Source organism: Rhincodon typus, chromosome 17 (assembly GCF_021869965.1).
Source record: "Rhincodon typus isolate 14 chromosome 17, sRhiTyp1.1, whole genome shotgun sequence".
NCBI classification, from domain to species: Eukaryota; Metazoa; Chordata; class Chondrichthyes; order Orectolobiformes; family Rhincodontidae; genus Rhincodon; species Rhincodon typus.
In genome coordinates this window covers 35572372-35598550 of record NC_063348.1, presented here as the reverse complement: position 1 = coordinate 35598550, position 26179 = coordinate 35572372, and the positions used below count along the sequence as shown (strand labels likewise).

Here is a 26179-nt window from a genome sequence, read left to right as displayed (position 1 = left end):
TTTTTCAGCTTTTGAGCATCTCCGCATTTTAATCAATTCACCAATGGTAGCCCTGCCTGCCTGAGACCTCAGCTCTGGAATTCCCTCCTTAAACCTGTCTGCTCACTTTTGTCCTTTAAGATGCTCCTTTCACTTACTTCTTCGGCCAAGCATCTGCTTTAATATCTCCTTATGTGACCAGCTGTCAAATAGAGTTTGACAGCACAATTATGGAACATCCTGGCACATTTTATTATGTTAAACGTGTGACGTTACTGATGTTATTCCAGATTTCCTAAAGGAAATATTTTCTCTTATTACACTATCAAATCCCTCATTTTAAACAAAGGAAATTTACTGTCAATAAGGAGGGCCTCTTTATATAGGGTAGGTCCTATGGAATATCACTATCACTCAACGTCAATGTATTGATTTTATTCTCCTCCTTTATTCCATTGATATCATGGGAAAGGAGTAGGAGGGGGTATTTAAAAAGACAGAGAAAGGGAGACAAGAGGAGTGACAGGCCAAAAAAAAGAGATAGAAGAGAAGAGAGAAGGAAGGAGATAAGAGAGAGGGAGAAAAAACAGATAGACAGAAAGCAATAGGAACAGAGAAAAGGGGAAAAAGTGAAAATGAAGGGAAAGGTGATAGCAAGCAATCTTTGTTAAAGTTTTGTCACCTTGTAAACTGCTCCTTCGCCCATCTGCACCAATAATAACGTCAAAGGTAAAGTCTGAGACAGGGTGATCACTGGGCCGCACCTCCGCTCGCCATCCTGGTCCTAAATTATAGTGTGGGATAATTAGTTACATTGGCAAATGCAGTATTCCATTGTGAGCGAACTAAACACTTCAATATGTTTTGTAATTTTTAAATACTCCCCATCAACATACAGTGGTCCTGTTTATAAGTTATTGTGTTGACATCTTCAAACACTTGAAAATTAAAATGTTCCATGGAAATTTAAAATATATTTGATAATGACTAGTTGACAAAACAATAAAATAAAAAAAATGTCTTTCATATCATCTGGAAGTACCAAAGTAACTTAATTTTGTAAGGAAAGATGCACAGCAACTGGTAGTCACCAAAGACAAGACACTTAACTGGATCAAAACTGAAAGAACTGCAGAAGTTGCTGGAAAAGCTCAGCAGGTCTGGCAGCATCTGTGAAGAGAAAATCAGAGTTAATGTTTCGGGTCGAGTGACCCTTGCTCAGCCTTGTAAATACAGCAGCGACAAAGGAGAGAGGCTGAAAATTCTCTGAGTAACACCTTCTGACTTCCCAAAGCCTGTCCCTTGCAGACGGTGGACATATCAGGAGTGAGATAGAATACTGTCGATTTGACTGAACGAGTGCAGCTCCAAAACACTCAGGAAACCTGAAATCATTCAGCATAGTTTTAAAACAAAATTCATTCATGGACAATCATATCATAACGCACTGATTAGAAATAATATCGGCCATTCCTTCATTGTTGCTAGGCTAGAAACCTGAAGTCCATCCTCAACAGCACTGTGGGAGTGGACTTACACCAGTTGGACTGTAACAGGTCAAGGAGGTGGCTCACTACCACCTTCTCAAGAGCAAATAGTGGTGTGCAATAAAATCTGTTCTTGTTACATTTCGTAAATAAATAAAGCTATTAATGTAGTTTCTCAGAATTCTTATGAGAAAGCGATCAAATCTTAGCAGATATTTTTGCAAGTCCTTGATATTGATCCATAAACATAAGAAATAACTAACTGTATAATAGTGTAGCGAGCTATGTTACTGGACTATTTATACAGAGAACTTGAGTTGAACCACCATCAATCATTTCAAGAATTTGCATCCAGTTGATAAAATCTAGAATAACAAACTGATATTTGGCAAAAGTGACCATGAGCTGCTAGATTGATGTAAAAAAAAATCAACTAGATCACTCAAGTCCATTTAGAGGAGAGGTGCTGTCCTTATCCATTCTGGGTTTAATGTGGTTCTAGTGCTATTTTAAAAGGCATTATTCTTAACTGCCCTTTCTGAAGTGACCCCACAATATACTCAGCAGCATCAAATTTGCAATCAACACTTCAAGAAGGCAGCTTCCCTCTGCACCACCATCAGCTTTCGGGACATCGAGCAAACTGCAATAAGCATCACCTTCGCCTGCAACAGGCACATCCTGAGAAGTATATTCAAAAACTGGCAAAATTCACTACGTTTTAACGTTTTTCACAGCAGATAGAGAAATGTAGAAATTTCTTCCTTTGCTTAGTGAGCAGACAGTTGACGGTTAAATCTTTTCTCATTTCCAAAGAAGTCACATTCTAATGCAAACTGAGTAAAGGAGGCTTAAGAGGTTAACTAGTCGAGGGAAGCAGTGTTTCTATTCATAGCTTTGTTTAGATTATGACAAGTGTTTATGTGGAATGGTCTCCTGGGCAGTTATTGCACTGACGACTTATGGGCACACAGTGTCAGACTGGCTTGAAGTACGTGCTAGATACTCAGACAAACTTGAAGTGGCCACTCAGAACATCAAGGCAGATTGGATGGGCTGCTGGCTGACATTCCTGTCGTGCCAGAAATACTTTCCAGGCGGTGACTATTATTATCTTTGAGAAAGTTATAATCAGGGTACAGTTGACCACTTTGGACCCAACAAGGGACAAGCCCACCTCCTACTTGCACACTTGCGATGCACTATATTTATCCACTTGGAGATGAACACACCAAAAAATTGAGACAAGCAGTCTGGGTGAATTTCTTGCAAATCCCACAGTCAGACAACACACATTCTTAAATAGTCACTGTGGAACAAGCACCAAACTCAGCAAAGCTCCTTGGGCAGCATCTAAAAACACCCCAAGGAGAGGGGCAGGTGAACTCCACCCCCATTCAATCACAAGTACTATCCACAATTGGAACTATGTCACTGTTCCTTCACAGTTGCTGGGATAAAATTCTGGAACTCCCTTCTTGGTAGCATTCTAGACGTAGCTAGACCAAATGGACTGCAGCATTTCGAGAAATTGGCACACCAGCGCCTTTGGTATTAGGGATGTGCAAAAGCAACATTGACATCCTGGAAACCTTTTTCTAAAAACACTAGATTTCAAATATGTATAAAAGAATTTGAACTAAAACAGCTCGTTCTTTTTATGCACTCTTGATTTTCTAAGTGTTTATATGGCGGAGAGATGATGGTGTAGTTGTCATCGCACTGGACTAGTAATCCCGAGGACTGGACTAGTGCTCTAGGAACTCAAAATAAGTACTGCAGCTACTGGAAATCTGAAATAAAAACAGAAAGTGCTGGAAAAGCTCAGCATTTGTGAAGAAAGATACAGAGTTAACGCTTCGAGTCCAGTATGACTACTTCTTCAGAAGAAGCAGCTTCCATGTTTCTGGCCTGCCAGGAACAAAGCTAATTGGGGCAGTGGAGATATTTTCCAAATCATCATGCTCAGAGATGTAACGACACAGCTCTGGAGCAAATGAGACTTGAACTCCGGTCTCCTGGCCTAAAGGTAGGCACACTACAGCTATACCACAGGAGCCTGTTGGGGCAGTGACTGGAAGAGGCCCTTAGCTGCTTAAATGAAACTGAAAGAACCGCGGATGCCGTAAATCAGGAACAAAGATAGAAGTTGCCGGAAAAGCTCAGCAGGTCTGGCAGCATCTGTGAAGAAAAATCAGAGTTAACATTTTGGGTCCTGAGGAAGGGTCACTGGACCCGAAACGTTAATTCTGATTTTCTCTTCACAGATGCTGTCAGACCTGCTGAGCTTTTCCAGCTACTTCTGTTTTTGGCCTTTAACTGCTTGTTCATTGAACACTTAAAGGCATCAATTAGCAGTGGGTCAGAAGGCCCAACCTTTTCACCAGAACTTAATTTCTGATGCGGCAGGAACAGAGTAGTATCTCCCCACCTGACTGCCTGCCCTTTCTGCCACTTTTCCAATCATTTCTTGGGGTGGGGAAAATCCTGCAGTGAGATATTTAGAAACATCTGAGTACCACAGGCGAGGCAACTGCCAAATATTTATTGAATAGTATGCAAATTACTTTCGGGGAAATATATATACATTATTACTGAGCACCATGCACTTCAATAAAGTTTGAAAATAAAATCTTCCAACTTGTGCCCACTAAGACCCTCCAACTCCAACTTTCCATTTAACCTGTCTCTTCAAAGCCCCAAAAGTCAAGTGTACAACCTAAACTATCTACCCCTTGAAAATACTGTGCACGCTAGAAATCCAACATAAAAACCCGAAAATGCTGTAAACAAACAGTGGGTCATTAACTTACTGATCATATTCATGATCTGGCTAAGTGAAAGTAACCATGAAGATGTCGGATTGTCTTAAAGCTAAACCAATTCGCAAAATCCTTTACGACAATATTTCCAAGTTTGCTGATGATACAAAACTATGAGAGTGGCGAGGAGGTTGTAAAGAAACTTTAGCTGATTTAGACAATTAATCCCTTCTCCGTTTATGGCCCGGGGGCCCTGGTTTCTCCAATCTTTCCTCATTACTCAACTCCAGAAATCATGTTCATGACTCATCTCTGTTGAATCTCTAGGGCTTGAATATTTTCCTTACATTTTAGTGAACAAACCTAGACATTGCACTGCAGATACAACATGACCAGGATACAGAACACTCAGATTCAGAGGACCATTCAGCACAAAAGATTGCATTTGACCTTTCATGCCTAAGCTAGCTCTTAGAAAGAACTATTCATTTCGTGCCATTTTGCCCTGTTCTGTCCCAATTTCTCCCCTTTCTATATTTTTCCAATTTTCTTAACCGGACTTTCTTCTACCACTCTCTCCCAAGTCAGAAAGTGGTCGGTTCAAGTCCTAATCCCAAAATTCAAGCACAAAATCTAGGCCAGCATTCCCAGTGCTGTATTAAAACTGTGTTGCATTGTCAGAGGTGTGATCCTCGGATGAAACATTAAACAGTCTGCAAAATCAAATGGATGTAGAAGATCCAGGGAAACTGTTAAGGCAGTAGGCGTACTCTCTGTAGGGCTTTGAGCCAACATTTACCATTCAATCAACATCAGTAAAATCAGGTTATCTGGCCATTATCAGAATGCTGTTTGTGGGATCATGATGTGTACAAATTGACCTTAGTTCTTCCAGTAGAGACTCCACTTCAAAAAAAATGTGCTTAATTGGCTATAAAATACTTTGAGATGTCCCGAGGTTGTGAAAGGAAGTACAAAATTGCAAGCTCTTCCTTATTTTGGGGATAGTGGATGGATTGAAAGTGATAGCTCCAATGAATTTGCATGAAGAAAGATTGCTGCCTGAACTGAAGGTGCAGTAGGCTGGCTGTAGAAGGGAGCTGTCTGGGTTTTTCCAGACTTTATCTCCAGACAGAAGTGAGTCAGTAAGGGAAATGCCTGACCAGGGACTGAGAAACACGCAGCACTTTAAAAAAAATGTAAGCATAACTGAAGAAGTCTTGATGGGTTTATCAAGATATTCTGAACACTGTGTTTTTGAGCATAATTAACGTGCATGGATAAGGTTAATGTGTACGTGATCATTAGTACATCATGTTGTTGTGATTCAATGTAACAAATGGAGGGTTTTAGATGACACTAGCAGCACAGACGATGAAATAGATACCCTGATGTGCGTCACAATTTCTTTACAGAAGGCAATAAATGCCCATGGAGAGAGGGTGACAAGGTTTTTTTTGAAAATCAACTCCAGACACAAGTTGGAATTCTCTGTTCAATATATAGACTAGGCTTATATTTCCTTCAAGTTAGAAGGTTGTGAGATGAGAGTGATCAAATTGAGGCATTCAAAATTATAATGGATTCATCAGAGTTGATGGAGAGCAACCATAAACCGGGGAAAGTGGGGTGGGGTCACAGTGTCTGTACCTGCACTTTTTGCCTGCAAAGGAGAAGGATTATATCAAAAAGCATATCCCTTGCCCTGTTCATAAGACAGGTACTGACCATGCCCAAGCATAATCATGTGCATGCGAAACTCAAAGCACGGTGCTCAACATGGCATGATTCTGAAATTAGACAACAACTGCTCAATAATCCTGAGCGTGCAAAGAATTATACTGACAACCATTCTAGGATGGTCAGTCAGGCTCACAATGTACATAATGAAAGCTACATATATTAACGGACAGGGCCATTTTCTTTGCAAACAGAAAGTACACATTCAGACATTCTGTTTCAACTCAACGAATTAGGTGAACAAACGTTCTTTGGTTAATTTTCCAGGGCAATGCCTTCGTCAAAAGAGTCAATCTGCCTGTCTCAAAACTTAAACTAATTAGCAATTAACTGCCAGTGGTTATCTAATTGGCAGATTTTCCATGGCAATGTCTCTACTAATCAGAGTCCACTTGCCAATCAATCATCACTTTTTCTCTCATACAGTATAAATGATGTTTTCCTTTTCATTGATATTTATTAAGAATTGTCCTAAGGAGTGTAAGGTATAAATCTCTGGCAAACTGTGTCTTTTATTTTTTGCAGGAATACTAAAATCTGGAAATAAAAAGCTGGTTTCAGTAAACGTGACTGTGAAGCTGTCAGATCGTCATCAAAACCCAAGTGATTCAATTGTGGCCTTTTACAAAAGGAAACCAGTCATCTCCATCACACCCTTTGTTTGTGTATTGTATGGAGCACTTTGCTGAGTCCATCAGGAAGGATGTGAGTCTGAGAGAGGTGACTATTCCAGGCAGTGGAGGCCTGCAGGTCAAAGCCTCCCCGTACATGGATGATGTCGCCATTTTGTGTTCAGATCCGCAGTCAGTGCACAGACTCACGAGCATCTGTGACCAGTTCGAACTGGCCTCGGGAGCCAAGGTAAAATGATGCAAGAGCAAGGCCCTGTTCTTTGGGAACTGGGCTGACTGATCCTTTATCTGCTTCACAATCAGGACAGACTACCTGAAGGAGCTGGGAATATGGTTTGGAGGGGCCAGGGCATGCACAAAATCTTGGGAGGAACACATTGCCAAAGTGAGGCAAAAATTGGGCTTTTGAGAGCGCTACTCGCTCTCCATTTCCTCTCTGTTGTTGTACATGGCGCGTGTGGCTGCGTCAAACTGTGCTTAGACCCTCAGGACGCAAACACCAACTGTCACTATGTACTGAGTTTCTACCTGTCCCTGCCTGGTGTTGCTTAGGATGGAACTAGCCTCTTTGCCATTAAATGTCCCAAATAGTTGGACCGTTCTGTATCACCTGTCCTTCGTGGAGAAATTTGCAAAGAGAAGCACCTTTAACCACAAGGCCATCAGGATGTCGTCAGGATGTAATGTCCTTGAGACCCTACAGGAAAAGGAGAAGGTGGATCCTGTCACATGTTTCCCTGAGCAGACTGTCAAAGTCATTTGGCAGGATGTCTCATCACGAGAACTTTCCAACAAGCACCAAGACATCGCTTGGCTGGTGGTGAGAAGGGCACGACCTGTGAGATCCTTCTTTTACGCCCAGTCAGTCTGCACCACTGCACGCTGCCCTTGAGGTGACTGTGTTCGGGTAGAGACTGTCACACATATCCTTCTGGCATGTGCCTGCCTTTGCAAAGGAAGTCTGGAGAAAGGTGCAGTGGGTTTTGTCAATGTTCATCCGAAGCAGCTCCATGCGCAGGACTCTGTGCTCTACAGGGTGTTCCCCGGGGCACACACCGAGACAAACATTGACTGGTGAAAGGTGCTCTTTGGTCAGCCCGAAACTTGTTGGTCTTCCAGAGCAAGGAGTTGACCCCCAACCGCGTGTTGCAGACTGGCACATTCCAAGATCCTGGAAAAGGTACCGAGGGATGCACTACAGCTTGGGGCAGCTTCCACCAAAGACAGTGGTCTTTCCCCACAGCACCAAGGTCTTTCTGCCAAAGTTAAATGGGAGTCTGTTCAGTTATTGGGCCCTCCAGTGCCTCAAGTGTATGTAAATAGTATCTTACACAAGTAAGAAATGCCTTTGGTTTGTTTGTTGGATAGAGTCAAACTCCAATGTTTGTTTGTTTCTTCACATGCTACTGTACAGAAACGAGCTGCTCCAGTTACTACGTATATAAAGATATTTTTTATAAATAAAGTATATTTTTGAAATTTAAAAATAAAACTTCCCTGGAAAGACACTCAGTGTATTAAATCCTTAATCAGCAATTCAGAGTGGCAGCTCACAGTTGCAGGAAGACTAGGGATGGACAATAAACAAACGTCTGCTTTGTCTGTTAGGCCCATGTTTCGGGAATCATTTTAACAAAACATAGGTTTCCTGTGCTGTAAATCCCTCCTCTGACTCGATGTTTTTGCATTTATTTATTTAGCACATTGGATCACTTATTTATATTGGAAACACAATCGTTGCTGCTATTAAACACCAAAGACTCTGGGACCTGATGTAATTAAAACAGGAGCTGAATGTGTCAGTCACTGTTAAGGCAGTAGCCTTGCTTGGGATAACCCTGAAACCAGAGGTCATCTGACTAACCAAGTCTTCAACTAGATGATCAAGTATACTTAGTATCAGATTTTTGAGGAAGGCAAGTTAACCTTATTATTTCTTATTCTTCAAATCGTTTAGCACTGCATGGGTGGCGATATTGGCAATCTGACCTTGGCAGGATTTGGAGAATATACAGGATTGACAGCCAGAGAACCACATCATCATTTTTCATGGTCCTCACATTATGTTGGTAACCCCATAGAGTCTAATAATATTTTCCATCATGAGTAGTGAATGACTGAAGTCCAAATTGAAGAGAACTTTGCAATTGGCAAAAAAAAAACTGGGAGAGAATGAAAAGTATTCATTAATGCTGCCGGTTGTTAATAGCTAGAATGTGTTCCCTGCAAGTGCAATGGAAACAGATTCGATAATAACTTTCAAAAAAGAATTGGATAAATATTCAGAAGGGAAATAATTGGTCTAATTTTATCGCTCTTTCAAAAAACTAGTAGAGTCATGATGGGCCAAATGGCCTCCTCTTGCAATGTAAGATTCTATGATTCTAAGTTCACATATTTGAAGAGCAGCATGTTAAAACTGCAACATTTAGAGACAAGGTAAGGCCGTTAATTCTCCCATACTTCGATAGCTAACTTTGATCTCTGGGTCTGCAAGGTAATCAAAAAAAAAACACATTTCTAAACCCTGATATCTCAAGATCGACTTCTGATGCATAGCCAACTGTTGTAATGTAGGAAACATGCCAACTTGCACACAGCAGTGACAACAGTAATGAGATAATGGCCAGCTAATTTGCTGTTTTGACTTGATTTGACTTATTACTGTCACATTGACCAAGGGTCAGTGAAAAGTGTTGTCTTACATCATTTATGGCAGATCATGTACAAAGTGCATCAGGGTAACAGAACAGAGTACAGGATACAATGTTACAGCTGCTGAGAAGGTGCAGAGAGAGATCAATGTTAACATTAAAGGGATCCATTCAAAAGTCTGATAACAACAGGGAAAAAGCTGTTCTTGAATCTGTTTGTACATGTATCCAAACTTATATATCTTTTTCCCGACAGAAGAGAGTATAACCAGGGCAGGAGGAATTTTTTGATTATGTTGGTTGCTTTCCCAATGCAGTAGGAAGTATAGATGAATTCAATAGATGGGAGACCGGTTTGTGTGATGGACTGGGCTATATGGGCCAAAGATAACTTCTTTGAAACAATACCATGAGATCTTTTACATCCACTCAAGCAGGCAGATGAGGGTACCAAAAACCAGATCACCATCAGAGCAGTGCTTTCTCAGTATCTCACGGGAGAGTCAGCTTCGACATTAGTACTGAAGAATCTGGAGTAGGACTTAAACCCACAATCTAACGATTGAGAGGCAAATAGGCTACCAACTGAGACACAGCTGCCACTGCAATTCAATTAGGTTGACCATAGGGGATTGGTGGCTAGCCTCAGTGCATCGTGGACCATGGGAAATGTTACTACAGTGCATGTGAGCAACCTGACCAATCCGACTAGGACGGGGTCTTGTGGAAATCTATCAGCTGATGAATGATGATACCTGCCATGGTTAAGTAGCTCGCAAAGTCTGGGAAGCATATGATGCAAGGACCTGGGGTTATGATACTAGTTGCCACTTGCAGTGCTGAAAGGGAGATGGTTAGTGTTTTGCGGGACCAGGGAGGGAATGAGAGAAAGGTGGGGGAGGAAAGAAAAGAGCGAGTGGGAGAGAAAGAGAAATGACAAACTCACTTGGGGTTTCCTGATCCTCGGAGGGTTCCAGTAACCGCACAAACTCCACATTCACTTGGATCTCCACACCCAGTAACAACGCAACTTTAATGAGTATGAGCTGTAGCTGCCGAATACCTATCAGCAAAATATTAAATCTGTAAAAATACAAAACTAAACCCACACTTCAAGATGAGAATCATTTGATCAGAAAAATGATTATGAATTTATTTTCCTAATACTCTGTTAGTTAAAACAATGGAAAAGTAAACAGGTACAACATTAGACGGCTATGGGAATCGAGCAGACTGGATGGAATTATGCGAAAAGTTCTTTGCAAGGTCTGCCAGAGATGTCTGGATGGCATGGTGGCTCACTGGTTAGCACTGTTGCCTCTCAGCACCAGAGACACGAGTTCAATTCCAGGCTCAGGCAATGCTCTGTGCAAACTCTACACATTCTCCAGATACTCAGGTTTCCTCCCACAATCCCAAGACGTGCAGGTTGGGTGGATTGACCATGTTAAATTGCACACAATGTACAGGGATTTGCAGGCAAGGTGGATTAGCTTTGGGAAATGCAAGGTTACAGGGATAGGTCGGGGGGTGGCATGCTCTTTCGAGGGTCAGCATGGACTCGATGGGCCGAATAGTCTGCTTCCACACTAACGATTCAGTGATTCTATGTAATAGGTGAAATGCACTCCTCTTGTGCTGCATCATCCAATGGCTTCTCTTTAAATCATTTCCAATGCTTCAAAAGTTGGGAGCTAGAGGTTAGTTATCAAGCAAGAGTTCTGCAAGGTACTTACTAATGTGATCTATTGCTCCTGCACAGAATTTGCCATAAAACTTCTTTGCAGCCAGAGAGCGCAGGTCCTGAATGGTATACGGCCACAAGTGCAAGACATTATTCCTGGCAAAGGTCTCCCTCTTCTCTATCACCACGACTTTGCAGCCCAGGAAAGCCAGTTCAATGCCGGTACGCAGGCCACAAGGACCAGCTCCAATAACCAAACACTAGAAACAGAAACAGAGATCCGTCAGTTAAAAATAAACAGCAAGGCAGGTGGGCTGCAATCAAAAGGCACAGAAAATTATGTGAGAAAAGCACAGTGGGAAGTAAACAGAAAGATAGAGAGAGAAAGGAGGCAGTGACAAAAGGAGATTGAGAAAGAGAGAATGATTGAAAAAAATAGGGGGTGAGAGGAAAAAAGGGAGAGGAAAGAAGAGATCGTTTAAGAAAAAGAGAGAAGGTAAGAGGAATAAAAGAAAATGACAAACATGCATTTATTTAATCCCTTACACTGAATGAATACTTTGTTGAAATATAGTCCTGTGGGAAGGTAGGAACTGAAGAAGCCAATTTGTACACAAGGACATCCCACAAAAAGCACAGTTTTTTTTAAGTGACAGTGGTTGGGATTAACTACAGGTTAGGACATTGGGAAGAATTCCCCTACTCTTCCCCATCACAGCATTATAGGGTCCTTTACATTCAACACAGAGGGCACGTGAGACTCTGGTTCAAAGTCTCTTTTGACAGTTTGCAGTTCAACACACTGTCAGTGTTGACCCTCTGACAAAGCAGGCAAGAGCAAGGATTTTTCCCCAGGGTCCTGGACAAAACTTCTTCCACAATCAATATGATAAAGAGCGATCATCTGGTTGCTATCACTTGCTGATTATGGGAACTGGTGTCAAAATTGGCTGCCACATTTCCTACACAACTACATTGACTCCAGTTCAAAAGTACTTTATTGACCAAATTGCGTTGTGACAGCCTTGTAGGTGTTATGTGAATGTAAGTTCTTTCCTTCCACTAAATCTGGACCCCATAGTTGTTGGGACTGTTGAAATCTGGATGGAGGTGGGTGTTTGGTCAGACATGCCTGTGAATCAAAGGATTAGATTTTCCAGATTGGGTTGTGATCCCAACTTTCTGGATCAGGAACCTGGAAGTGGCTGTCATTGGATGCTCCACTGCAAATCTCTGAGAAAGAGCTTTCAGGAGCCTCAGCCAATAAAGGGGAATAGATGCCCAAGGAGAGGCCTTGTCCTACTGAGGGGGATGGATGTTGCTGAGACAGGTCGGAGAGCATCAGGGTGCAGAAACATGGAGGCATATTTGTCAGCAAATGAAGAGGCCTGACACTGATAGACCAAGGGGGTGGAAGGGAAACCCCTGCGGAAGGGCACAGACTTTCCAGATCTGACAGCACCCCGGCCTACCATTGAGGCCACACTAACTTAATTGGGGGGCTCCGCACACGTTGAGGGCCCACTCTGACTCTGCACCATCATTATTTGCAAGTTAGCTCCTAGGTGGGACCTCAATTACCCTAACTGGCTGCCTGCAGCCCTGTAGTGGGCACATAACTCTTCCCAGCTGCCATGGGAAAGGCTCCCTGAGGTAAGAATGTGCCAGGGATTCATCCTGAGGCAAGTCCGCTACATTTCCCTTGCTTTTCCCCTTCAAATTACCTCCATCTCTGCAAAGCAGGAAATGTAGAGCCAAATGCCCTTTCCCGCTTTCCTCCTGCTCATAAGAAGAGCAGGAATAGGCTATCTAAACCTTTGAGCCAAATCTGCAATTCAATAAGATTGTTACTGCTCTTCTATCTTAAGTATACTTATCTGAAGTATCCCCATATTCCATAATTCCCATGGTTCACAAAAATCTATGAATTTCTCCTTTGAGTATAGTCAACAACTGAGCATCTACAGTGCTTTGGAATTCTAAAAATTCACAACCCTTTGACTGAAGAAATGTCGCCTCATCCTTATTCCCAAATATCGTTTTCTGCCTCCTCCTCTAGCAGGATGAAGTGATTTGAAGGTATGCTGGTCCATGATTGTAGGATTAGTGGATGATGCACTGTTTAATTCCTGTATTACTGATTCATCGAGAACCATACGGAATTGTCAAATATCCAGCTTGTGAGCAGGAGGGGGGTTATTGCCTTTTTTGGTGAGTTATTAAATGTAGCAGAAAATGACATAATCGTGCAGGATTTCAGACACGTTATCAAAGCATCTCATGGTATAAACATCTCCCAACACACACACATACACACACACACACACACAAAAATTCCACGTCAATGCCATTTGAATTTTAAATTTTTTTTTCAAAATCAACTGACATCTTTAACTAAAATAAAAACTGCAGATGCTGGAGATATGAAATAAAAACAGAAACTGTTGAAGAAACTCAGCAGGCCAGACTGCATCTTTGGACAGAGTAGCAAAGTTAATGTTTCAATACGACTTTTCTTTGGAACTCATCTTTAACTGTCTGGCCATGCCATTCTCTCAGCTGTGGAAGGGTTCACATCGGAAGTTTGACGTCAAGTTCATAATTCAAAAGGGGTAAAGGGGGGAGGTTGGGATGGAGGTGGGGGAATGGGAGGTGGAGGAGGGGCAAAGCAGGTCAGGTTACATCTAGGCATCAATCTGCAGGTAGTGACTCTGCCATAGATGCCTGCTACTGAATGAGTTTTAAATTGTCAGCCTGCTCAAAAGCAAATGAAGTGAACTGAGTTTGGCTGCTTGCTCTGTCTCTCGATCTCATTCTTGCTGCTAGCTTTTAGCTTGCCATCTGTCACTCTCTCATTTTGACTCACTCACTCTCATTCTCTCTGCCTTTCACTCCCTGCCCCTCACTCTTTTATAATCAGCCTCATTCTCGCTGCTGTAATTCTACTGTTGATTACAAAGACGGCAAACTGTCGGTTTGAGAGAGGAAACTATGAATAGAGATGGTGTAGTTTCACTGGCTGTAACTAAGTGTAGTCTTCAGTCATTATTTAATGAAGGGTTAACCTCACCAAGAGCTTTGCTGGCTTCAAATCCATTCACTAAAGAACCTTTAGTTACCGTGATATTCTTAACAATAGCTCCTTTCCCAACCCCTTTCTTCCCTGCGCCCCATCATAGCCCAAAACCATTCTCACTTGTTCCCACTGAAACCTCAGGAAGAACTGAGTAATTTTACCCACAGCCCTTCCACTCCTTCCAGAAGAGTGTGATTGGAATAAATAATGTCCAATCGCCTTTCTACTGTTACCAATATTCCAAATGATAGCTCAAAAAGTCTTGAACTCCCCTCCCAAATGATCTGGTGAGTGGCTTATTTCAATTAGAAACCCCAACACCATTTTCTCAAAGGTAGTTAGGATTAGGCATTAAATATTCACTTTGCCAGAGATGCTCACACCAAGACTAAAATTAAAAACTGTTTGTTAGTGATTGCAACTTGATTAATGCTATGCTTTTGATTCAGTTTTTTTTATAAGTTGATTGAAAAGATCATTGAGACTTGTACACTGTATATTTTTCATACATTTTAACCTTATTTTCTGAAGTCTAATCAGTCTCCAGTGTTAAGCAAGGGCAATTGTTATTCCATTGGAGTCTTTGGGTGAATTTGGGTTAAATGCCAGGTAAACAGCATTTTTTTTTAAAAAGAATAAAATTTTGATTTCTATAGTGCCTTTCATCGCCTCACGTTACTTTTGAAGTGAAGTCACTGCTGTAAAGCAGGAAACGTGACAGAAAAAACAGACTGCCTGATTTTAACAGGTTAGGTGAGGGATGAACATTAACCTATGAACTGGAGAGATCTTCCTGCTTTTTGTTCAACATGTGTCAGGAGTCAGTCATGTCTAGTTAAGAGGGCAGACTGGCTTTAGTTTAATGTCTCACAACACACCTCTTTGGTACTGCTCAAGAATGTTAACTTTGATTTTCTGCTCATATGTTGGGGGTGAGGTTTGAACCAAGAACCTACTAACCCATAGGCTGGATTGCTACCTACTGAGCTAAACAAACACCCTAGTGAGATGCAAATTCTGCTGGGGTTAATCTTCTTCTTCTTCACCATCAGCTTCTCAAGGACAGTTAGGGATACACAACAAACGACGGTCATCAAACTCTGTTTCATTGAGTTCATTAGAGTAATTTGACATAATTTCCTCTTTTCTGTCACGTTTACTGCTTTTTCATGCCATCGTATTGCTTCAGCTGATTTTAGAACGTTCTGTGGTTCTGATGGTATCTAACACTCGTCATGGAGATGCCAGCATGCTTGGCATCATTGGATTCTAAACCACCAAGGCACAGCTGTCCACATTAGATTAATGCTTGCTGAGAGATAACTGTGAAAAAAGTCCATTTTTCAGGATGTGGGTAAGGCCTGCATTTATTGCCCATCTCTAATCTGCCTGGGAAGGCAGCAATGGCAATGTTCTATAACCAATTGCAGACAGCAGGTTACAGATTGGGAACTGACAAGTTCGAGTACTGGAGAACTTTAGGTCTCTACTCAAATGGAACGATTGTAAGTATTCTTGTTTCTGTGGGGCATGTTTTAAAATGAGAGAGTTTGCTAGGAGCTTAGTGACATCATCTTTACAGCAAACTCCACAGGAAGTGAATAATTGATCATCCTGTTTTTATTGGCCTGTTCCTGTTCCCAGCTTTAGGTAGCAGGAAAACTAATCAGTGCTGGCCACAGTATGCGGAAATATTTTGCACTGAAAATTATTATTTGCTTGCTGTTCCATTCTAAAGAAAATGAACTCCCAAAGGAAGAGCCTTCCTTATCCTTTAAATCAACTTGTTTTATGAAACTTGCAGCAACTATTTCTTGGTGCTCTCTTCGATTCAAAGCTTTCTCCAGTTGAGATCAAATTTTCCTTTTACTTAACTGGTGCCTATCATTCATGGATAGACATCACTAGTCTCCAAATCAAACTATTTTTTGTTTCTATCTTTTCATACTCTTTCTTAGCATAGCAAAGTAGTGTGAAGCAAAGGGAGGATTCACGAGAAGATTAAACAGAGTGACAGTGTCATTATTTCTACAACTTGGCACTCTGGTTGAGTGGCTGGCACTGTTAACTGAGAAATGGATAATAGAAGAGTCTAATATGGAATGCTTACCATTTATCCTGCATTAAGGAGAAGACAGATAATTCCCTGGGGGAGAAATGAGGCAAAGGATATGGCGATATAATGTGACAGAGGAAGTAGAAGGAAACTCACATGGAGCACAATCACTGCAAGGAGCAGATGGACCAAATGACTAAATGTTTGTGTTGTGTATTCCATTCAATTCTATGTAACCCTGAAGAAATTGGTCCTATTTGTCCACATTCACATCACAAGGCTACAGTTCCTCAGAGTGCACAGTGATTTCAAGGTTGAGTTTTGCTGACTGAAATGGAGAAGTCAACCCAGCACAGAGCATTGCTCAGACTACCATCATTCCTCCAGATTTAGATTAAATGAACTAATGTGGAAAGGAATTATTTTTATTCATTCACGTGATGTGGGCATCACTAGCTAGGCCAGCATTAATTGCCCATCCCTATTTACACAGAGGGCAGTTAAGAGTCAACCATGTTGCTGTGGATTTGGAGTCACATGTAGGCCAGACCATGTAAGGATGGCAGATTCCTTCCCTAAGGGACATGAGTGAACCAGATGCGCCTTCCCAAAAATTGACAATGGATTCATGGTCATCATTAGACTCTAAATTCCAGATTTTTCTTTTAATTCAAATTCCATCATCTGCCATGGCGGGATTCAAACCCAGGTGCCTAAATCATTACCTGTGTCTCTGGATTAACAGTCCAGCAATAATACCACCAGGCCATCAAGGCTCCCCTTGAATGGCCTTCATGAAATGAAACAACAGAGGCGGCTGTAAGTCCATCCTGGTTGTTTCAGCGTTTTGAAAAAAAAGACATTACTTGTCCCATCCCCCCCTTCATTTATCCAATTTCTTTTGACAGTTACTTTCCACTGCCCCTACAGGTACTGCATTCTAGACCATAACTCTTTTCATAAAGCAGGCTCTCATCTTCCTTATGGTCCTATTGGCTACTATTTTAAATGTACATCTTTGGGTCACTAATCCCTCAGTTAGTGAAAAGAGTTTCTCTTTACTATCCCAATCTGAACAGTTCCCGAGTTTGAACGCCTCCAGTAAATTTTCTCTTAGCATTCTCCAATCCCAGCTTCTCTGGTCTCTCCATACAGTTCAAGTTCCTCATCTCTGGAACCATTCTAGTCAGGTTCTTCAAAGCCATGGCACCCTTTGCAAAGTGTGGCTCCCGTTAATACTTATATGAAAGTTATAATGGACACACCTCAGACAGTATTCTAAAACACCAACAAAACAACCATGGAACAATATTTCTTGAGAAAAAAAAGTAGTTGACGAAAACGGGGAATGAAATCTAGTGGTCATCTTGCTGAACTTTGTTTTTTTTGTGATCTAGAGATAACCTGAAGACCTTCCAAGCAGGAGTGAAAAGTAGAAATTGAGGTAACGGCATGGATGATTTGGACTAAAGGGTCTGTTTGCGTGTTATACGACTCTACAAAGAAACTTTTAATAGGAACAGTAGTTAGTCCCTAAAATAACCTCTGGACTTATTCAGATAATTTTCTTGGTGCGGATACCTCGGTTTTGACCTTAAAAGGGACAAGCCAGGTTAGTCATTCAATATCACAACTATGCTTCAGACTGCAGAATGAGTCATGTTATCACTGCAATGTCAGTGCCACGCAAGATTAGGGCTATGGTTGCAGCACAAAACCCACATCAAAACTTGAAAATAAAAACAGAAAATGCTGGAGAAACCCCTCAGATCTGACAGCATCTGCGAAGAGAGAAACAGAGTTAGCGTTTCAAGTCTGGTATGACTCTTCGTTTTGAAGAGGACATATTGGACTCGAAACGGTAACTCGCTTTCTCGCCCCCACCGAAGGTGTCAGACTCGCTAAGATTTTCCAGCATTTTCTGTATTTGTTTCGGATTTAGTATCCACAATATTTTACTCTTATTCAAACTGAGTTGCACTGTGCAACGCATTGATTTCATAGCTTGTCAGAGTCAGAAAACATATAACAACCAACAATGCCATCTATTGGGGTAAAAATGAGCCACTCCCTTACTGCTTAGTGGGAAGGTTGATTCAATTTGTAGCAGCCAGCAATACGAAACATTCACGAATTAGCTCAATAGAGAATTCGGAAGAATCTTCCTTACCCAGGAAGAGGTTAGAATGTGGAAATCAATACTGCAGGGAGGGCCAAAGTGAAAACCATAGATACATTTAAGGGGATACTGGATAAACAGAATGGAAATGTTGATAAGGTAAGATGAAGAGAGGTGTTGGGAGGTGCTGTGGTACAGACACACTGGCACACAGCAGTCCTGCTGAATGATCTGGTTTCTGTGCTGTAAAAATAGCTTGTAATATTATGTGAGCCATATAGTTAGTAAATGAACAAAGCATTCAAATAATTAATCATTTTAATCATTACAATAAGGAAGGGAACACTTAGAAAGATGTAGGGTTTACTGTGAGGTGCCCTGACTAGTGTCGATTAATTAGAAAATAATCCCAATTTATCTGTTTGATTTCTTAATTCAGAATGGTGAATGAATCATTTAAAAGATTTGCAAGCGCCATGTAGCTGCAAAGTTATTCATGGGTCAGACAGGAATGTTCTCAAGTGAATATTTGCTACAAAAAAAGAAAATACTGGAACATCAAAGCTCATAAATCTTTGCAATCTTTTACAAATTTAGCAATTGCTGGTTTTGCTTGGGAGATTTCCCAGTGCCCACAGCAAATAGTTTCCACTTGTTTTGTAGCATGGCTCCTGGCTACACCCAGCAACGGTTTAAATGTTAACATGTAACTCATTCTTACTCCTCACTGATAGAAAGACTTTCTGCTCCTGTTAAGGTTTCTGTCCTTTGGGAAACAGTGCTTTCATCCTGTAATAACTTGGTCCTAACAGAACTGCATCTTTGTCTTAAAACAGACAATGGTGGTTACAAGTTGCAAGAGAAGCAAATTTTGCCATCACCTCCAGCTGACATTGCAGTGCTCCATTGCAACTGCTCTGAAGTATCCTTGGTGTAATTGCTGGACCTTGACCTGGATCTTGAATCCAATGAACAGGTTCAAATCCCACTCTGATAATCTCAAAATTTGAAGTCAGATTTAAAAATCTGGGCATAAAACATTTTGTTCAGTAGAAGTGACCACAAATTCGGATTGACGCAACTTGAATGGCATTTCAGAGTCAAACACCTTTGGTATGGAACAGTCCCATGTCGTAAGTGTTTGATTCTTAAATGCCAGGCCTGAGTAAGCCCCACAGTTGTATCAAAGCAGAACACAGAATGACTGCTCAACAAGAAACCGCACCATCATCCCCTCACATCAACAAGAGGTGGACAATAAATATCATCCTGGCCAACAATGCCCTCCTCTTCAGAACTGATGTTTGAAAAGTGGTCCCAGTACTAAATCAACTTGTGTTCAGAGGTAGACTTCCGGCTTTCATTCAGAAACTGAAATTCAATACTACCTCCTACTATGCCAAATAAATCTCCCACAAACCTCATAAATTTCCTGTAGTCATTATCTCCACATACAAAAGAAATTCAGGAACCCATGAGACATCCTACTCAACTTCCATTGAAATTACAGAATTAAAATTACACAGATGGATAATTATTTTTCAAAACAAATGTACCCACAAAATTTAAAATGCATTGACAAAAAACAAATACAAATACCATCTGCTGAGTAGCATGTCTTTTAAAGAAAATCACTAGATGGCTGGGGAAAACTGACTTTTTTTAAAAAATTGGTTCAAATTCGGCCTAGTCAGACAGGCTTCAAGGTTTCCCACTCTTATTGGTGGAGAGGATCTTTCATAACACACTCAGCACTAAATGCATTGCAAAACTGACCAGTTAACTCAAATAAAATAAAAATACATCCAAAAGTAACTGATCTCGAAATGGAAATATCGAATGGCAGAGAATGATAGAATTTTACAACACTGCTGAAGATCACTCAGCCCTTTGAAAAGTGAAAACTGAATCTTCCTCTACCATCCCTTCAAGCAGAGCATTTCACATCACTCATTGCGTACAAGATTTCTCCTCCTCTCCCATTCTGGTTTTTGTTAATTATCTTCAAACTATCCTCTAGTCTCCAATCCACCTGCCAGTTGAAACAGTTTCTTTTTTACTATATCAAAACCCTTCATGACTTCAAACACTTCAATTAAATCTCCTCTTAACCTTCCCTGTTCGAAGAAGAATGGCTTCTCTCATCACTCCGTATAATTAAAGCAGGATAAAAGGAAAGTACTGCAGATGCTTAATCTGAAATAAAAACAGAACATGCCTGAGAAACTCAACAGGTCTAACAGCATCTGTAAAGACAGAAACAGTGTTATTGTTTTAAGTCTGATGATTCTTCTTCAGAATTGAACAGTCATGTTTGACTTGAAACATTAATCCTGTTTCTCTCTTCATAGATACTGCCAGACCTGCTGAGTTTCGCCAACACTTTCTGTTTCTCACAACTGAAGGAGGAGGTGTTTTCTCTGAAGTTCTGCTATTCACAGCAGAACTATCAAAGCACAGAAGTGGACCATTCAGTCCTTTTATCTATAGCAGCTCTCCAAATGAGCTTTTTACTTAATCTGTACCCCCACCTTCTCCCTGTATGCCTACACATTCTTCTTTTTTAAATAATTTCCTTTGAATACTTCAGTTTCCCAACTTCCATCTTGGTCAGTCATTCCAAATCTTAACAACTTGCTGCATTAATATATTTCTTTTTGCTCATGTCACTTTTGATTCTTTTACCAATTACTTTAAATACATGTCTCCTCATTCTCGATCCTTTTATGCAGGAACGTGTGAATTAGGAGCGGGAGTAGGTAATTCAGCCCTTCGAGCTTGCTCCACCATTTAACATGATCATGGCTGATCTTATCCTGGTCTCAACTCCACTTTCCTGATTTCTCCCCAAAGCCCTTTATCCTGTTTGTCTTCTGAAACATACCTATTTCTTTCTTGAATCTGTTGATTGATTCTGCTTCCAATGCCCTCTGAGGGCAGAAAGCTCCACAGATTCACAACTCTTGACAGAAATAACACAGAAGTTGCTGGAAAAGCTCAGCAGGTCCAGCAGCATCTGTGTAGAAAAATAAATCAGAGTTAACGTCTCGGGTCCGGTGACCCTTCCTCAGACAGAAGTAGTTTCTTCTCATCTCAGTTTTGAACCTACCTCCTCTCACTCTGTATCTGTGCCTTCTGTTTGAGACTATCCTACAAGGAGGAACATCTGTTCAACGTCCACCTTATCAATCCCTTTTAGCATTTTACACACCTCAATCAGAATCCCCCCTCATTCCTTTGAACTCCATCGAGTATCAGCCCATTGTATACAACTCCTCTTCGTACGACAGCCCTTTCATCCCTGAAATCAACCTTGTGGATTCCCATGTGATCTGCCTCTAGTGCCCCCGTATCCTTCCTCAAGTAAGGACACCAAAATTGGACACAACATTCCAGGTCTGATCTCACCAATGCCTTATATAATTGTAACAATGCTTCTTTACTTTTATAACCCAGTCCTTTTGTAATAAATACCAATGTTCTATTTGCCTTTTTTATTATATGCTGCACCTGCATACCCACCTTCTGCGATTCATGCACAAGGATACCCAGATCCCTCTGCACTGATGCACTTTGAATCTACTTCCCATTTAAAAAATAATTCGCCCTTTTATTTTTTCCAGCCAAAATGGACAACCTCGCATTTATCCACATTAAACTCCATCTGCCAGACTCTGGGTCATTCTCTTAGCCTTTTCAATATTCATCTGTAAACTCTATCTCCTCATCACAGCCTGCTTTCCCACCTATTTTAGTGTCATCCGTGAATTTTGCTATTACCCTCTGTCCCTGCTTGCAGATCATTTATATAGATACAGTTATAAACAGTTCAGGTTGAGAACTGAACCCTGCTGCACCCCACTAGTTACAGTTTGCCATCCAGAGAAGGACACATTTATCCTGATTCTCTGCCAATCCTCTAAGTCAATACTTGACCCCTAACCTCCCCAGGATTTAACCTTCTGGATCAGTTTTTTATATGACATCTTGTCAGATGCCTTCTGTCAGAGACACCATATCCACTGGATCCCCATTATCCACCTTGCTGGTTATGTCCTCAAAGAGCTCCAGAAAGTTTGCCAAGCACGACTTGCCCCTCATGAAACGATGCTGGCACTGGTGAATTGAGCTTCGTTGCTCCAAATGTTCAGCTATCTCCACCTTTATGATTGGCTCCAGCAACTTACCCACTACAGGGATCACACTAACTTGTCTATAGTTTCCCATTTTATGCCTACCTCCTTTATAGAATAAGGTTGTCACTTGCAACTTTCCAGAATCCAAGGAATTTTGGAATATCATAGCTAATGTATTGAATATCTCTGCTGCCACTTCCTTCAATGTCCTAGGGTGCAGGCCATTAGGCCCCAGGGACTCATGTGGGAACAGTTTCTCCATTTCTACTCTGCCTAAACCCCTTATGATTTTGAATGTCTCTTTCAAATTGTCCTTCAGCCTTTTCTCCAAAATAAAAGCCTTAATTTTTCCAATCTATCGTCGGGATTGAAGTTCCTTAATCCCAAAGCCACTCTTATGAATCTCTTCTGCACTTTCTCCAAAGTCATCACATTTTTCCGAAAGCATGGCACCAGAACTGGATGCAATTCTTCAGCTAAAGCTGATTTAATGGTTTTCTCAAGTTCAATGTAACTTCCAGCTCTTGCGCACATTGCTAATGAGGAGACTGCGTTTGTGCCTAACTATGCACTCAACCATATGTCTTTGCTCCATTCAATTCTTTTCCAAAATCCCTCTTAAAAAATGAAAGAATTGCAGATGCTGGGAATGAGAAACAAAAAACAGAAATTGCTGGAAAAGCTCATTAGGTCTGGCAGCATCTGTGGAATCACCTGAGATGGTGGCCTCAGGTGATCTCAGGCTGGCTACAGTTCTCCAGTGAAGCTCAGCGCAAGCTGGAAGAACAGCACCTCTTTTTCCACCTGGGAACCCAACAGCCTTCTGGACTCAATATGGAGTTCAACAACATGAGGCACCTTCTCCCTTGTCCTTATCCCCGCTCCACACACCAGGCCTTGTTATCACATAGTCTGCTATTACACATATCTCATTGTTAGCCACTAATTGTCCCCACCAGTAGCTATTCATCCTCCTAGCCTGATCATTATCCACTCCTTTGTCTGTCCAACTGTTTTTCTCTGTCTTTGGGCACTATCTCCACCTATTGTTCACTGCTTACCCTCTCCCCCCACCCTATTTTCTGCATAAAAACCAAACATTTCCTAGTCACAATCAATCAGTTCTGAGGAAGGGTCACTGGACCCAAAACGTTAACTCTGATCTCTCTCAACAGATGCTGCCAGACCTGCTGAGGTTTTCCAGCAATTTCTGTTTTCCCTCGAACTCGATCTTTTGCTGCTTTCTAAAAGCTATTGAAAACTCTACTTCCTGACAGTGCCTTCAAACCCTTCCCCTCTCCATTCTCTTTGTTCAATGTAAATATGCGCCCTGTAACAAATAAGAGATAACAAAGTGTGGAGCTGGAGGAACACAGCAGGCCAGGCAGCATCAGAGGAGCAGGAAAGCTGACGTTTTAGGTCGGGAGCCTGAAGAAGGGTCCCAACCCGAAACATCAACTTTCCTGCTCCTCTGATGCTGCCTGGCCTGCTGTGTTCCTCCAGCTCCACACTGTGTTGTCTCAGACTCCAGCATCTGCAGTTCTTACTATCTCTCGCCCTGTAACAAAGTTGTTTTCCTTTAAGTGATGGTCTAGTGAGCAATTGTACTGTGTCTGCCCCGTCATGAGGTGTGTGTTGTAGGGCAGCATCAGTCTCCAAACACATCGAGATGAAAAACATTCACTACAGCTACAAAAAATTAAAAACATGTTATTCATAGAGTTTAAAAGTTTACTTGCATTTAAATATCCTTCAGGCAACTCCTGACGGGTTCGAAATAACCATTCACCCAGTCTGTTTCTTTAACAGTATCACAAGATAGCCATAAATACGCAGAATGATCAGTCCAGAATCACATGTTCTTTTCTCTTGCAGCACCTAAACTGTTACTTAAATCATTCCAGAGGTTTCACCCCGATTGCCCCATCTTGTGTGTATTCCAAGTCGATCGCCCTTTGGGTAAATAATCTGTGGATACCAATTCTTTTTTACCTGACAGTACCCATGTACATGTCCAACATCCAAGAGTTGACAAAGAGAAAAGTGATTGACCCCGACCACAAACTCTGTCCCCGAGCCACTAAATTTGACTGTTCACAAACTTACGTTATATGAAATCACGAGTTGAGCTCCCATCCACATAGTTGTGTCCTTATGAAGGCTGCACTTTCTCTATGGACTGTTACCTTGACATGGTTGAGAGGTTTGTGGTCTCCAACCACTTCTTGAGCAACACTGTTGGGAGCTCCTTGTAGGGTCAGCCATGGCGGCTGGTCAGAGTAAGAGGAACCAGACAAAGTATAGTCCAAAAGGTTCTCAATGGCCTAACAGGCAAAGACAAACTGTCGATCCCAACAGCAGCTAGGCTGGAGGGGAGGCGATGGCTGAGTGGTATTATCACTACCCTGTCAATCCAGAGACCTAGGTAATATCCTGGAGACCTGGGTTTGAATCTCACCATGGCAGATGGTGAAATTGGAATTCAGCTTTCTAAACAAAAAATCTGGAATTAAGCATCTAATGATGACCATGAATCTGTTGTCAATTGTTAGAAAAACCCACTTGGCTCACAGATGTCCTTCAGGGAAGGAAACTGCTACCCTTACCTGGTCTGGCCTGCATGTGACTCCAGACCCAAAGCAACATGGTTGACTTTTAAATTCCCCTCTGGGCAACTAGGGATAGGCAATAAATGCTGGCCTAGCCAGTGACATCCTCATCCCATGAATAAATAATTTTAAAAAAAGGTGGCTGGTGTCACCACGGTCTGACATGCCACCAAAACCTGATTACCAACCCATCGAGATCATATGGACAGTGATGGCTGCCCAAGGTCTCCACATTAAATAAAGTCACATGAAAGCTTCTATCAGGGTTCATTTGCCAGGTCCTGTGGTGATTGAGAATTTATAATGGGGACAGGGTTCTGAACCTAGGAGCCTTAAGAACCTTGATAACATTAAGAATTGGCAAATGGCTGAAAGAATCATGAAGGTTGTTGGACACCCATGGTAGGACAGCACTACCCTTGGGCAATAGCATCTGTAACTGAACAACCTTCCTCACTGAATCCTCGTTGTCATCCCCGGTAGGAAAGGGGCTGGAAAAAAAATGCCTCAAAAATAGTCTGCCCTAGTGGCTAGGGACTCACTCACAGTGGGATTACCACCTCTGTGATCAAAGAAAGAAAAGGAAATTGAAAGAAAGAAATCATGGATAATCTCACAAATGACCATCCGGAAAGAAAAACTGGAACTGTACCATGTGAACTATCGAGGCTCCAAATTGATATCGTCATCCTCAGTGGGACCCATCTTCCTGGGGTGGGGCAGCTGACGGAACAAGCAGCGGGGATACACCTTCCACGGGAAAAGAAAAATGATCCTTTTATCCGTGGAGTTTGTTCTGCCATCGGTAATAGAATTTTGACTATACTTTCCAAACAACACGGTTATATTTATAAAAGGCTCATGGCAGTTCATCTGCAGTTCAACTGCACCAAATATGCCAACATCTTCTGTGCTCATATTGTGACATAAAGTGTACTATAAATATATATCCAATGTGTGTTATTATATATATATTTATTTTGAAACTTGGATTTTAAAACAGAGACAGAAGGATGTGGGCCAGTTCGACAAAGGTTTTTTTTTTAAACCAGTCAAAGAAATTTGGGACAGTCACCTAAAGACATTAATTCCAAGAAAGCATGAGACTGGTGGGTCCCCTGCACTGATAATAGGTGGAATGATTATACTGAGATAACAAGGTGTAGAGCTGGATGAACACAGCAGGCCAAGCAGCATCAGAGGAGCAGGAAGGCTGACGTTTCGGGCCTAGACTCTTCTTCTGAA

The 26179-nt window shown here is 41.5% G+C and overlaps 1 protein-coding gene across 5 annotated transcripts in view; it reads right to left on the bottom strand.

Moving 5' to 3' along the window:
• mical2a (microtubule associated monooxygenase, calponin and LIM domain containing 2a) overlaps nucleotides 1-26179 on the bottom strand; it is a 216588-nt gene that overhangs the window by 166976 nt on the left and 23433 nt on the right. For all 5 annotated transcript variants that reach the window (XR_007263958.1, XM_048606984.1, XM_048606981.1 and 2 more), the window contains exons 3-5: nucleotides 10991-11198; nucleotides 10201-10317; nucleotides 662-763 (exon numbers count right to left, since the gene is read on the bottom strand). Coding sequence is in view for 4 of the 5 variants with exons in the window: in XM_048606984.1 (XP_048462941.1) it covers nucleotides 662-763; nucleotides 10201-10317; nucleotides 10991-11198 (427 nt within the window). In the remaining variant the exon portion in view is untranslated. The remainder of the gene's footprint in view (nucleotides 1-661; nucleotides 764-10200; nucleotides 10318-10990; nucleotides 11199-26179) is intronic.